Source organism: Heptranchias perlo, chromosome 11, assembly GCF_035084215.1.
Source record: "Heptranchias perlo isolate sHepPer1 chromosome 11, sHepPer1.hap1, whole genome shotgun sequence".
NCBI classification, from domain to species: Eukaryota; Metazoa; Chordata; class Chondrichthyes; order Hexanchiformes; family Hexanchidae; genus Heptranchias; species Heptranchias perlo.
In genome coordinates this window covers 69,297,592-69,312,978 of record NC_090335.1, presented here as the reverse complement: position 1 = coordinate 69,312,978, position 15,387 = coordinate 69,297,592, and the positions used below count along the sequence as shown (strand labels likewise).

Genomic DNA, 15,387 nt, shown 5'->3' with positions numbered 1-15,387 from the left:
CACTTCAGAGTCACTTCAGGCCTTCACATCTGATTTACATTACACAAATTTAAAGTCGGTGGGAAGCTGAAATCGCTAAACTTGTAGAGTAAATGCACCCAGTGTTTGCACATTAAGTCGGTAACAAACTAGAAAAGACTCCAGAGCTTAAAACATGTTCATTTTACTAACTACATGCAACTGTTAATCATATAAACACCCCCAGATCAGAAGGAACAGTCGGGGAACTTCCTGTACTTGACTGCGGATACAAGTTACAACAATATATTTCCCTCCTCAAATAAAATAAGTTTTTCAGAATGAGTAATCACTCAACAACAAATTCCAGCATGTCCATGGCTCTTCGCGGAGGACAATCGGGAGAACCCCGCGCAAACTCATCCCAAATAGTTCCGGCATTAACAGTTTGTCCAAATTAACTGATAGATAAAATTGTTGATGAACAGTTTTCACAGTATTCTACCACTTCTTGTTGTTTTAGTGCTTGTTATTCATTGTGTTGATGGGAGTAACAGAGGTTCCAGCTGCCGTATTGTGCTGTCTCACTGTTTAGTTGACTATCTGCCACAGTCTTGTGTTGTGCTCTGTTAATGTGACTGTCTTTGTTCACTGTGGACTGGCTGGGTGGCTCTACTTCTGTTACAGAGTGCGCAGCTGGACTTTCATGTATCTCTACAAAAGATGGTTCTATTTTCTGCAGGTATCTAATTTCTCCAGAAAATCCTTCCATCTTACATTGTGGCCCTTTTTCTATTGGCTGAATGCAGACAACATCCCTTTCTCTAAACTTAAAGCATCTTTTTGGTACCTTTATTGTAGAACTGGACCTGTTTGGCTTTACTGAGATCTAGCTTCTCTTGTACATCATTTGCTAACCTTGGTTTCAGAAGCTGGCTTGCTGGCAAGGAGGAGTATATTGATTCATCTGCCAAATAGTCTTGAAGCTAGTGGACTGTTCAGTATTTCATTTGCTGTAATGACCAACTGAGAAGAGTGAGGTAAGAGTCTGTATTGGACTTGTGTACTTCTTCTGCGACTGTCTTTGCAATTTGCATTCTCTACTTTGCCATTTGGCTGTTGATATTTTGATCAGTGGGTGACGTAACAAAATTCATACTTTACACAAACTGTTGGAATTTCCTTTAGTTAAATGGCGGCCCATTGTCTGCGATAACTCATTTGGGATACAATGGCATGTAAAATGAGCTTTCATCGTAAGTATGAGGTCTTCTGCCCTTTTCTTTTAAAAAGACAATGACCCTGAAATTCCACAGGGGTTCTCCCAATCTCCTGCGTAACTCTGGTGGGAGACCAGTAGAAACCACAGAGAAAAGAAGAAGATCCAGCTAACCCGGTTACACCAGCTCCCCGCTGCTTGTCTAGGAGTTTGGCTGGTCTCCCATCAGAGTTACGGGGAAAACACCCATGGAATTTCAGGGCCACTCTATTTCAAAGAAATCAAAGTAATAATCAGAACGTATATTTTTTTCTTTCATTTCAAACAGATCACATCCTATTTTCCCTCAGAGCCTTCCTGATATTTGGTAGCTGATAAGGGGTACCTTTTGCTGTTTGGCTTGAAACTTGTGACATATTTAACACCATTATATGTATGTCTCTGTGTTTTTGTTCATCAGAGGTCAGTAAAGATCTCTCGCTTTCTGGAGCCAACCTTGGATTCTAATGTGGCTCGAGTGAATCCAGTGCTTCATCTCTCCTCTCATTGGGAGTGGTGTAACTGCTCAATCTGCCTTGAATAACAGTCTATCCATATGCTGAATTCATTTTGAATGTCGAAATGTAGCAAGCTGGAGTGGTACTTCCCTTGTGTCAGGCCATCTTTTACTAATTGTCCTTCTCAACAACTTCAGCTCTCCATCCATAGCAGTAGCTTTCTGAATCTTGGACATTTCATCTTCAGACAGGGACAAGTGAAATATTTGGGTAATTAACTCTCCTATGACAGAAAATATGGATGCCTTTAACCTCTTTTTGTCTAAAAACATGTCATGGTCAAACTTTCCAGACGCATGAGGTAGATATGCTCTGCTGGGCTTGTGAGCCAGAAACCTCTCTTTGCCTGCCTTGTAGACAACATTAAACTCATATTTTGAAGATGTAACATTTTCAGTGCACGAAATAGATTCTTTTACAAAGTGAGTTCAGGTCTTTCGAAATCAGTTGCCACGGTAATTTGCTGTCTGAACTTCCCTAAAGTAAAACAATGGCCCAGAGTTCTCTCTGGGTCTGAGAATAATTTGCCTCTGTCTCAGTTGGAGTTCTTGAGGTAGAAATCATAAACTGACCTTCTTGCAGGAGACATGCTCCTAGTCCTCGTTTTCAGCTTGGACCTAAATCCTTACTGATGTCAAATTCCTTTGTGGGAGATCTTCTTGACCTAATCCAGAAACAGTCACCTGTAAAATCAACTTCTTTCTTCAGCTGGTCATGAAGAATAGCAGTATCATCAAATAATGTTGGAACAAATTGATGCAGATGGTTAACGAAGTTACAATCGTGTCGATGCACTCCTCACTTGAAAAAGTGTTTTCTGGCATCATGCATTGGAAAATATATGGAGTGTTTGTTAAGCCTTAGCTATACATACAGATGCATGAAATATGCTTGAATTTAAACATTTTGAAGACCCTTGTGTCTATTTTGACCAGTCGCTGCATCTACAGAACGTCATTATCAACTTCATGTGTTATTTGGTCACCCCTCCTTCTTTGGCTCAGTGTCCTTTTTTTTTATTACATTTTTGTGAAGCGCCTTAGAACATTTTTGTACATTAAAGGTGAAAGATAAAGACCAATAGTTGCTTTATTACAATGTTAGTTGTGGACAGTGTTTGATGTATAATGGCAAGTACAGCAAATATTGTTGTAACTCACCATTCATAGTCAAGTGTTGGAAATTCTCTGACTGTTTCCTTTTACCTGGAAGTATTTATACGACTGACAGTTGCAAATATTCAGTTAAGCCATAAATGCGATGCTTATAATGTACCTTCTGTAATGAGCACAAGCACACAGCATCCCATGTCCTCATGGACAGCACCTCCCAGTCCCTCACAATAGTAACGTATGGAATGGATTAAATTGTGTGGCTTCAAAAGTAAAAATAACAGATAACAGGTCCAAAGTAACAGAATGCCCCCTCCCTAAAATATAGTTCCCATAATCTACTGCTTCATTTATATCAGGTTTAAAATCTTCCTTCAAACATGCCAAGACATATTAAAAATTGTAACATATAGATAAATCTAAAACCTACTTAAAGTCCTTGTTACACTGGGCTATACACGCTTTTCTCAACGCTGTTTATAAATATAACTTTGTTCCTTAATATCACAAATCCCATTCGGAAAGAATTATTTGCGGCTCTTAAGATAGATTGGGCATGGGGTGGTAGCTGTGGGGGCTGCGGGAATATGGGAGAATCAAATAATCAGGCATAGTTGTTGTGAGGACTGGATTGATACTAAAGGTGATTCCATTAACTTTAATGAGTCAAACATCACAAGTGGCGGGCCCACTATTCCCTGACCTATGCTCCCTGTGACCACCCAATCACGGAATTACCCCTATTATTTATTAATCAGGTTACATGAATATTACTTGATACAGTCTCCCAGAGCAAACAATTTATTAAAAAAATACCAAATTGAATAAGATATCGCTATTCTTAAACTTCTCTGCATTGACATGTATGTTGTATTTCTTTACAGCATTATTTTTCTTACCTGAATTTCTCATATTTCAAAAGATTGGTTTTAAAAACTGCATAAACCCTCAGCAAATAAATATGTCCATTGTGAAGTTTTCTACAACAAACTATATGTCAGAACGTTGGAGTTTGTAGAGCATGTCTGATCCATCTAAGTAATACTTTCGAGAACTTTTCTTTGTATAGATCATTGCCAATACTACTGCCAGGATAATTAGCAGAGCCAAACCTAGAACAGCTCCCAACACTATTACAGCCACTCTCCATCCGGGGTTTTCTGGTTGGGTCTGCACCGTGGGAACAGCCTCCGACTGGGTTGTACCTGAAACAGGATAAGATGGGAAATTTATTAAAAAAACCGTAGGGATTCAATAACACTCCTCAAAGTATGTGTGTTGGGGGGGAGGGACGGTATTACCAAAAATAATGGAAAACAACAAGGTGTATGGACCACAGAAGATCACAGTGTGTTACCCACAGGATAACACACAGCCAGCAGTATGTTACCTACAGATTGGCCCCAATTTTACTGCCCCCCCCGCCCGCCTGGTGGAAAGCAGGCGGGAGAACAGTTAAAGTGGAGCGGGGGGGCTTATCCACTCCTTTCTCGCCCCGATCTGACCATCTACAATTTTAAATTGCAGGCGGCAAGGACGCCTACCCCAAGCCAGCAGGGTCCTCTTTATATATGCTAATTGGGCTGTGATGACATCATCAGGGTCGGATCTGCTGTTATAACCGGGGGCCTGAGGAGAGGAGCAGACGAGCAGTGGTGCATTTCTCCACGAGGAAAAATCTACTGGGAGTTGGATCGAGGGCCAGAAGAGGCCTGATAAGGGAAGCTTAAATTTTTTTTAGTTTCCTTGTACATGCATTGGTGTAGTCTGTCTCCCTTTATTTAACATTGCAGGCAAGAATGCTCTTTCCAAACTTCTGTCAATCACCACTACAAGTTGAGTGAGGCCAGCCCGGGATGACTTTCCTCTGTTCGGTTTTCCTACCTTCCCAGTGTCCTGGCTGAGATCAAGCCACCACAGTATAAAGATCAAGGCATCATTGTGTGAATAAAAAGCCATCATACTCTACCCCCTTCTTCATGCAAGAGTTAACTTCGGTCTTAACAAAAAGCCACTAACTAAAACAAGGCAATTCATTCCTTGCTAATGTTCTTTTAATATTTCTGGGCGGTTAAAAAAATAAAACAGCACCATTTCAAAAATATAATAAAAATCCTGTAGTTCAGTGGCAGCACACTTCCCTCTGAGTCAGAAGGTTGTGGGTTCAAGCCCAACTCCAGGACTTGAGCACATAATCCAGGCTGACACTTCAGTGCAGTACTGAGTGAGCACTGCCCTGTCGGAGCTGCCGTCTTCTGCATGAGACGTCCGCCCTCTCAGGTGGAAGTAAAAGTTCACTTGGCACTATTTTGAAGAAGAGCAGGGGAGTTGTCCCCAGTGTCCTGATCAACATTTATCCCTCAATCAACATCACTAAAACAGATGATCTGGTCATTATCTCAATTCTGTTTGTTGGACCTTGCTGTGTGCAAATTGGCTGTCGCGTTTCCCTACATTACAATAGTGACTACACCAGAATTATTTCATTGGCTGTCCAGCACCTTGGGATGGACTGAGGTTTGTGAAAGACACCATATAAATGGAAGTTCTTTCTTTCAAAGAATGCCTACCTGTTACAGTGACGGAGCTTTGGTTATCAACTGCTTTGATTGCATCACCAATAGCACTTTGCAGGGTGGCAGTGGCGACATTTGAGTTGCTGCTCAGGAAAGCCAAGAAATTTACCACCACACTTCCATTTTGAAAACCAATGATGGTGATATTAAAACTGTTATCGTTCAGTTTACTTTGTACAGTTTGTACAACCTGAAAGTAATAAATACATAAATTGTAATTTTATTCCAATAATAATGAAAGCCTCAGTCACCATAATCATGAATGTCTTCTAGTTCTATTAATCCACTCATCCACCTCATTAGTGATGTTGAGTATGTTCAGACTGGCAATGCTGGGCCCACCCAACTGTTACAATTCTAGCACCATTCTCATGTTCACAAAGCGTACAAGTATCTCAAGAACTGAAACCTTTATCATTGTTCTCTGCTGTGAATAGATTGGCGTAGCCCAGATTTAACAATTGACTCAATCACAGTAAGTTGCTTACTGGAGAACACCATCTCAGAAGCCATTTACATATCCTGCTACCAGACCACAGGCTATAGTGTAAAATCACTTCTCCTGACTTAAAATATACAGAAGCAGTAAGTTCAAGAGATACCATTTGATCCAATATTAATGTCAGAATTAGAACCAGTCCATGAAGGGGTTAATACACCCTTTTCCAGTAAGTTGCTTCTTCCAGACTTCTGGCAATAAACAGATAGTTTTGTGACCTTTGAAGACAATGCTGTCAATCAGCCATGACCAAAGACACAGTTTATTAGATGATTCAATGAAATGCCAATAAGTAATTAATCACGTTGTCTGTGTCACCGGTACTTTCTGAAGTTCTTACAGTGTACAATACAATTTATACCAAAAACAAATCTCCTTTAACATTACAAATTTCCTGATCAATCAAGCTTGCTTGGTTTACAGATCAGTGGTGGTGATTTTCATGTCTTTACCCTCCCATTTCCGCTTCAAAATGGGGCAATGACGGGACCAAAGTAGTACGAGTGGTTGAAGCATTAACTCACTGCTTGGTTCCCGCCGATTCCAATAATTCGGACAGACCTCAATCTAGGCAGCTGGAAGTCCGACTGGAAGCAGGAGGGAGCCTCATGAATGTTCGTTAATCATGGTCAGATGATGGAGTTATGATCCCCAAAGCCATTTTTGCCTCTGCCCACCAGATTACTGCCAGTTCCTGCTCCTGCTCAATAAACAAGGGCAGTAGAAGTAGGAAGGCAGCCATTCCAAGCATATATTAAGGGGATCCTCAGCTGCAGTCACAGAAAGATGGACAGAAGTTTAGCAAACGTTTTTATGCCACTCCCTTGTGGGTTTTGTTGATTTAGGGCTTCCACAATTAACACCTTCGCTGTTGTAGATGCTGCAAACATTTTTCCTGCTGCTCAAAACTGGTGCTATCTTTCACGCCTTACATTTCCACACTTCCCCTTTAAGGCGCTGCTGCCGGTCCGACAAAATCAGCTGCCCCCCCAGATTCCCGTCCCCAGATCAGCGAGCAACCTATGGGAAGCGCATTTCATGCCAGCAACTTGCCAAATCAATGTAAATGGCACAGGCCTCAAGCCGACCCCTTCAGGCACACACCCGGGTCCACCACACACACATGAAAATCACACCCAGAGTATTTCCTGTCTTCTATTTAAATGAAGGAGCAGTCATCATCTTCAGCATTATTACATAAACCAAATGGAATAAAGGCACAAATCGCAATTTTGTTACATCAACATTGTTCAAAGGTGAAATCCTCCCCCCTCCCTCCCTCCCCCCCCATCCTGCTCCCACTCCCCCGAGAACAACCCCTTCCGCTCTACCTGGTTTCTAATTCAATTAGATTCAGACCTCGGTATTAGCAAAAATCTGAGTTTGGATCCCCTTTGAACTTAGACTAGGAACTGTTTGTGATCCTTAACCCTTTACACAATTGATTTACATGGGTGAAAAACTATGTAGCTTAAAATGATTAAATATTTATTATGTGAGTTCCATTTTACACCTGTCGTGCAACATATCACAAGGTAAAAATTGACCACCAGCTGACTATTCTAATACTTTTTTTCCCCTGCAGTTAATTACTGTGTATCTATTACAATATTACTATATAAGCTTCAGAACACTTCCACCAGTTCATAATCTCCAGTTTGCTGTTACTTTCTCTTCTTCCTTAATCTGTTCATCGGCTTTTAAACCCTTGGGCTGGCACTTGTACTTGTACAAGTAGGTAATATTATTGTCTTATGACCCCAACCTCCTGTTCTTCCCTTTCCTCTTTATTTGGTTGTAAACAATTTTACAACACCAAGTTATAGTCCAACGATTTTATTTTTAATAAAATCGTTGGACTATATCATTATTAAAAATAAAATCGTTGGACTATAACTTGGTGTTGTAAAATTGTTTACAATTGTTAACCCCAGTCCATCACCGGCATCTCCACATCATGGCTCTTTATTTGGATCAGTCCTACAAAGGAGCTCATTCCCCTTTCATTTCCAGCTCTGACAAAGGGTCATCAATAAATTATCTTTACAGATAGTAATTTTCTATTTTTCATGACCGAAAGCCCATGCTTCTGAGTTTTGCCACATCTGTTAAATGTAATTTATTTGAAATTATCTGTTCATTATCACAATGCTGTTTGTGGTACCTTGCTATTCGCAAATTGGCTGCCACGTTTCTTACATTACAACAATGACTACATTTTAAAAGTACTTCATGGGCTGTAAAGCACTTTGGGACGTCCTGAGGTCGTGAAAGGCACTATATAATAAATGCAAGTCTTAATTAAAAGCTACAATTTTGCAGGCTGGATTTTGGAGCAGGCAGAGGCTAAGTGTACATGTGGTGGAAAGTGTCCAGGCCGCTGCTGGTGAGATTTATCCATCACCAGCTGCGTGAAGCATTTTTCTGCTTCTAATAGTGTGCTTCAGTTTTTGAAACAGAGTGAAAGTAATCCAGTTGGAGGGAATGTCAAGAGCACAGTTATCCGCCCAGTGACTGTTAGGGGCCATTTGTATGAAATATAAACATATCTTTAAATGACTGCCCCCAGTGGTTGGGTCCCTAAGCCAAAACAACGGGAATAAAAATGGGGAGAGATGTATAACGGACAGCTAATCGAACTTCGCCCATTTTATACTATCACCCAAAGTCAAAATTACCCTCCACTGAGTCTACGACTTCAGTTGTGACAGGGATTTTTCTGTTAAGTACAGGAACAAACTCAAAAGTAATTTCACTTACTGCATTTGTAATTTCGGCTGATAAGTTCCTGTAGGCTTCACTGCTGGGATTTTTTAACTCATTGCTGAATTCTCTGGATCTCAATCTTGCCTTCATTCTGAATGCTTTTTTGTCTGTCGAAACAATAATCAATCATTACTCACCATTACAAGTCGATCCCCTGTGCCATTTCATATGGGGAGTCAAGACCAAGTATAGCCTTCAGCTGAAACTGAATTAGACGGCAGGGGGAATAACTAGACCATGGCGTGCAGACGTAATTCAATCCCCATTTTAAAGTCACAAAATCTCTTCTTTTCCCTCTCCTTGTCCTTCTCTTTAATTCAAGCCCCATTTTAAAGTCATCAATCCTAACCTTATTTATTTTCATTATAAATCCCTGATTCCTCCTTTATAATGAAAAGTGTTCATGTAAAAATGTCATGGTGCAATCACGTCACCCTTCTCTCTACACACTCCTTCTTAATCACTTTCTCCCACCCTCCTCTCTCTTTGTTTCAACCCCGTCTCTCACAATTTATGGGCTCAATTTTAAATTTAAATTGCGGGTGCATCAAGGGCAGGGGGCTGCAAAAATTGCAGAAATGCAGAACGAGTTCGAAAGCCGGCTGCAACCCGCCGACTTCCGAGTTTCCCGCAGACGCACATGTGTGCGCGTGGGCGTCCCGAGTCCAGAAGTTGGCGGGATGATAGTTAAAGAACCAAATGTACCTCATTGAGGTACTTGAGGCACTCTACTTGTGACATATTAGGTAGTTAGAACAATTTTTAACTTACCTGGGTGGCTTTCCCATGGCTTCTGGCCAAATCAGGCAAAAAGAAACAAAGTAAATTAAATAACAAACCATTGCAGAAAGTTAAAACACAAAATCAACCTACCTTTCCACCCTGCTCCGATGTCCCCCTCTCCAATATGCCCCTCTTCCTCCCCCCCGATCTCCCCCTCTTCACCCCTCCCGATCTCCCCCTCTTCACCTCGATGTCCCCCTGATCTTCCCTTCTCCCCCTGATCTTCCCTTCTCCCCCCAATCTTCCCCTCACCCCCCGATCTTCCCCTCACCCCCCACCCCCCGATCTTCCCCTCACCCCCCACCCCCCGATCTTCCGTTCCAGCACCGGATGACGTCTCGCTCTCTCTCTTACTCTTGCACCCCCCCCCCCACCTTGGCGTTGCAGCTCCTGTTGACAGCCGGGCGCGAAACCCAGAAAGAACTTTAATCACCATCAATTACATTGCGATCGCGTCGGAAACTGTAACTTTTTTTAAAATTAGAGTTTGCCATGCGCAGCTTCACCCGCCCCCCCCCCCCCGCTGCCAACCTGCTACCATTTCAAAATTGAGCCCTATCGCTCTCTCACAAACTTCTCATCCTCTTTACTCGCCCTCTCTACCACTCTCTCAACTCTCCATCTCTCAACCTTCTCTCTTAACCCACTTGCTGATTTTCATATCTCAACCCCTCTCCCTCAACTCCCTGTCCTCACACTCACTCAACCCTCTCTATGCCCCTGTTTCCTTCCCCCTTCTACCCTCCCTTCCTATCTATTTCCCTTATAGAGGCTTTGTTTTCTTTCAAAATTCAACCACATTCTAAAAAATCTAATTAGAATGAGGAAAGAATCCAACTGCCTCTTCCTCAAGTTCATAGAACACAAAACAAAAGCTACAACAGGTGTGTAATTAGTGCACTGTCATTTTTCTCACCGTCTCACACAAACACACCGGCCCTGTAATTCCACTTGAGTTCTGCTAATTTATCACCAGAGTTATGGAATGGAGCCAGGGAGAACCAGTGACACAATCTCTTCAAAAAAAACACTTAATATAAATTTTATCTCAATTCCGCTTTTGAAATTTGTCCCCTTGTTCGTCAAAATTCTGTAAAGAAAAGCTACTGAGCAGAAAGTTGAAGAATCTGAAGAAAAATATTTTATCAGTACAGCTGACTGAATGGTACTGATACATCCTGGGTAATTAGTTACACTGCACATGCTCAGACTGCATATTCCACATTCAGCCAACTGAGTCACAGGCCTGGCCAAAAATATCAACTGCAAGCCCAGTCTTTCGGGAAAGGTTGAGGCCTTCAAGTGGAAACCTTAATTAAAGCATTAAAAGACACAAAAGATAATTCAATGGATGCATTCAATCATGTTACTGTGAAATATATAATATTTGATTTATTTTTGCTTTGTATAAAGCCTTATTTTTTTACATAAGAAATGTTAGTTACAGAGGAAAGAAACTGGATCCAAAAAAAAAGTTCAGAAGGCATTTTGAGGGAAATGTGACCAGATTGTGCAATCAGAGCGAAGAGTTTACATAGGCAATACCCATAATAAATGTGGGCAGAGGAATTTATGATGGAGAAAGTTGACGAGGGGAGTCGGGTGGCAGATCTAGGACAGAACCCCATCCTCTATTGGAAAGTGATGTTGTGTCTAATTATATATCGCATTTATATACTGTGATATATAATTAGATACAATATCAATACAATGTAGTTTTCACTCAAGTTAAAAGCCCTGAAATGCCTGCACTCTGGGAGGGTGGGCAGGATGATTTCCACCTGTGGAGGGCCATGAATTTGGGACAGAACCCAGTTATGATGGGATTGTGTCCTACATCTTCCTCCCATCGCCCCTCATCATGGAGGCATATCTGGCGGGGGGGATTCCCTGGCTTCTCCAGGAAATTCCATTCACTGCACCCTAAAAGGCCTCAGTGGTATTCATGTCTGTTGAGAGCTGGCATGAGTACTGGTGAGGTCCCAGGAAAGACCCCCTAAACTCCAGAGAGAAAGGTAATCAGGCCCACAATGAATCAATTACTTTTGAAATGTCTACACATAGCTTCCTTAGGAGCAAATAGCAAACTAACCAACAGCATTTCTTCAGTTCAAAAAGTGCCTTGGGGTCCCCGAGTTGGAGTGGCCGGGTAGGACAACAAGGGGAGTTTAAGGGAAGGAGTTCTGCACGTTTGAGGTCAATGGAAGGAACCAGGAAACAGCCTAAAGGAATTATATTTGGAAATTGGGAGGTACAGGAGTGGGAAGTTCAGAGGAACAACGATACAAAGAAAGGAAAAGTCTGTCATGTAGAGAAAGGCTAGTGGTGAGAGAAGGACGGCCGATCAGATTACAAGCTTTTACTTGATCCCAGAATACAAGGAGTTACGAGAAGAACTTGTTCAGATATGAGAACAATATTCAAGTCATGGACAAGTTGGGCTTTATAAAGTGCTAGAGTTAATGAAGGGAAATAAGTTACATTCACACCAGTGTTGTCATGATAATGATTCTGTAATATTACATATAAATATAATTCAAGCATTTAATTACCCACAGGAAACTTGCCAGAGACAACTGGAATGGATGTAGGAAAGGGCCTGGATTGCATCACAGATAAAGATCAGTGAAGGTAAAAGTACTTACTGTTGCATTCACTGACTGTCATCGTCAAGCAGTCAGACAAAGCACAGATATTTGTTAGATTTACGAAACACGTATTAGGGTCTGTAAGTTAAAAATGGAACATTTCAGTCAATATTGAACCTGAATTCCTTTGATGAGTCAATGGAATACAAACACGTCATTCAAATGAGACCCTTGAATCTTTCTTATGGCCCAATGGCTAAAAGCACTGCCTGGTACATCACTAAGCATTTTGGCCAAATGGTCCTAGTCTTCTATCCTTGGTCTGTGTTGAATTATCTGATCTCAGTTGGAGAGCACCCCTGAACTAGAGAAAGGAAAATCAGCCAGGGTTCTCGCTCCTGATCACTATCCAGTGACTCCTTCGGAAAGTGCATGTGTGAGACAGGAGCTGGCTCGATTGTGATGTTCTTCCTATTAAATGGCCTTTGGCATTTGTAGGTTAATTTGGTGAGGCAGCACTCCCAGCTGGGAGCCTCGTAATCAGGCATGGCAGTGGAGACAGGGCGACAACTATGTAGCCCCAATTTTCCAGCCCATGTTTTTACTGGTAATCAGCCTCGCAAATGTCCTCCTTTGTTGTCTAAGCTCACGTGAAGAATTGCCACTTGGATGAGATACCAAAGAGCTACCAGCACCTATGGGACTGTACAAAGTGGACTGAATAGTAAGAGTTTCTACAGGTATTTAAAAAGGATAAGAGTAAGTAAAGTGAGCGTTGGTCCTCTAGCCATTGAGTCTGGGGAATTAATAATGGAGAATAAGGAAACGACGGATGAATTGAACAGATATTTTGCATCCATCTTCATTGTAGAGGATACAAATAACATGACAGAAATAATTGTGAATCAAGAGGTGAAAGGGAGGGAGGAACTTAAAACATTTACAATCACCAGGGAAAGGGTTCTGAAAAAAATATTAGAACTAAAAGCTAACAAGTCTCCAGGTCCTAACGGACTTCATGCTAGGGTCTTAAAAGAAGTGGCTGCAGAGATAGTAGATGCATTGGTATTAATTTTCCAAAATTCCCTTGATTCTGGAAGGATCCCATCAGATTGGAAAATAGCAAATGTAACTCCTCTATTCAAGAAAGGAGGGAGACAGAAAGCAGGAAACTACAGGTCAGTCAGTTAGCTTAACATCTGTCATAGGGAAAATGCTAGAATCTATGATTAAGGAGGTTATAGCAGGGCACTCAGAAAATCTCAATGCAATCAGGCAGAGTCAACAGGGCTTTGTGAAAGGGAAATCGTGTTTGACTAATCCATTAGAGTTCTTTGAGGGAGTAACAAGCAACGTGGATAAAGGGGATCCTGTGGATGTGTTGTACTTGGATTTCCAGAAGGCTTTTGACAAGGTGCCACATCAAAGGCTACTACACAAAATAAGAGCTCATGCTGCAGGGGGTAACATATCAGCATGGATAAAGGATTGGTTAGCTAACAGGAAACAGAGAAGAGGCATAAGTGGCTCATTTTCATGATGGTAAGATATAATGAGTGGAGTGCCACAGGGATCAGTGCTTGGGCCTCAACTATTTACAATCTATATCAATGACTTGGATGAAAGGACCGAATGTATGGTTGTTAAATTTGCTGATGACACAAAGGTAGGTGTGAAAGTAAGTTGTGAAGAGGACATAAGGAGTCTGCAAAGGGATATAAATAGGTTAAGTGAGTGGGCAAAAATTTGGCAGATGGAGTATAATGTGGGAAAATGTGAACTTGCCCACTTTAGCAGGAGGAATAGCAAAGCAATATATTATTTAAATGGAGAGAGATTGCAGATGTCTGAGGTACAGAGGGATCTGGGTGTACTCGAATCACAAAAAGTTAGTATGCAGATACAGCAAGTGATTAGGAAGGCAAATGGAATGTTGTCATTTATTGCAAGGGGAATGGAATATAAAAGTAGAGATGTTTTGCTACAGTTGTACAGGGCGTTGGTGAGACCACATCTAGAATACTGTTTGCAGTTTTGGTCTCCTTATTTAAGAAAGGACAAAATTGCTTTGGAGGCAGTTCAGAGAAGGTTCACTCAACTGATTCCTGGGATGAGGGGGTTATCTTATGAGGAAAGGTTGGACAAGTTGGGCCGGTATACACTGGAGTTTAGAAGAATGAAACATGATCTTATTGAAACATATAAGATCCTGAGGGACTAGAAGGAGTAGATGCTGAGAAAATGTTTCCCCTTGTGAGAGAGACTAGAACTAGGGGCCACAGTTTAAAAATAAGGGATCTACCATTTAAGGAGATGAGGAGAATTTTTTTCTCTCAGAGGGTCGTGAGTCTGTAGGAAGCCCTTCCCCAGAGAGCGGTGGAGGCAGGGTCATTGAATATTTTTAAGGCTGAGTTAGATAGATTCCTGATTAACAAGGGAGTCAAAGGTTATAGTAGATAGATGGGAAAGTAGGGTTGAGGTCACAATCAGATCAGCCATGATCTTATCAAATGGCAGAGCAGGCTCGAGGGGCCGAATGGCATACTCCTGCTCTTAATTCATATGTTCGTATGAATAAGTCAAGAGAGAAGAGCAAAGAAAACTCGAAAAATAAACAATTAAAGCCTTTCATCCACAGGAACAATTATCCACTTGATATAATTTATAAGTGTTCACGTTAAAAGATCATCAGTACTTTGGAAAGAACCTTGGAGCGCCTCACATCGTCACATTGATGTCAGCTGCCAATGTCCCAATGACACTCCATGATGTAGCGATGCTGAAGTTAGGTGGCATCATTGCATTCCACATTCACATCACATTTTGCATTTATGTGAAAGGCTGCAAGAAATGCTTGCCTGGGACATTTCTGGGATGAGGATGTCCCTTTAAATCTATTGTGTAACAAATATATGCGCTGCAAGTTTATTATCATGTCGGCATCCATTAATCACCAATAGAGATGTAAGGCTGGAAATGAACATTTGGTAATATTAAGCCATGATGTTGAGGTCTTGGAGAAGGTGCAGAAGAGATTTACCAGAATGATACCAGGGATGCAGGACCTCAGTTATGTGGAGAGACTAGAGACGCTGGGATTGTTCTCCTTAGAGCAGAGAAGGTTAAGGGGAGATTTAATAGAAGTGTTCAAAATTATGAGGGGTTTTGATAGAGTAAATAAGGAGAAATTGTTTCCAGTGGTGGGTGGGTCAGTAACCAAAGGATTCAGATGGTACAATTTCAAAGGGTGTGGCAGGAACTGATAGATCTGGCTGCTAACATACACAAATATTTGAAGCATGCAGGACGAGTTGAAAAGGCTGTTGAAA

At 41.5% G+C, this 15,387-nt stretch overlaps 1 protein-coding gene across 1 annotated transcript in view; it reads right to left on the bottom strand.

Annotated features, from left to right (window-relative positions):
• Nucleotides 1-3,836: 3,836 nt before the first annotated feature.
• LOC137326862 (uncharacterized) overlaps nt 3,837-15,387 on the bottom strand; it is a 66,829-nt gene continuing 55,278 nt past the window's right edge. Inside the window, exons 13-16 of the mRNA XM_067992244.1 lie at nt 12,116-12,196; nt 8,682-8,794; nt 5,417-5,612; nt 3,837-4,051 (exon numbers count right to left, since the gene is read on the bottom strand). Of these exons, the coding sequence (XP_067848345.1) occupies nt 3,837-4,051; nt 5,417-5,612; nt 8,682-8,794; nt 12,116-12,196 (605 nt within the window). The remainder of the gene's footprint in view (nt 4,052-5,416; nt 5,613-8,681; nt 8,795-12,115; nt 12,197-15,387) is intronic.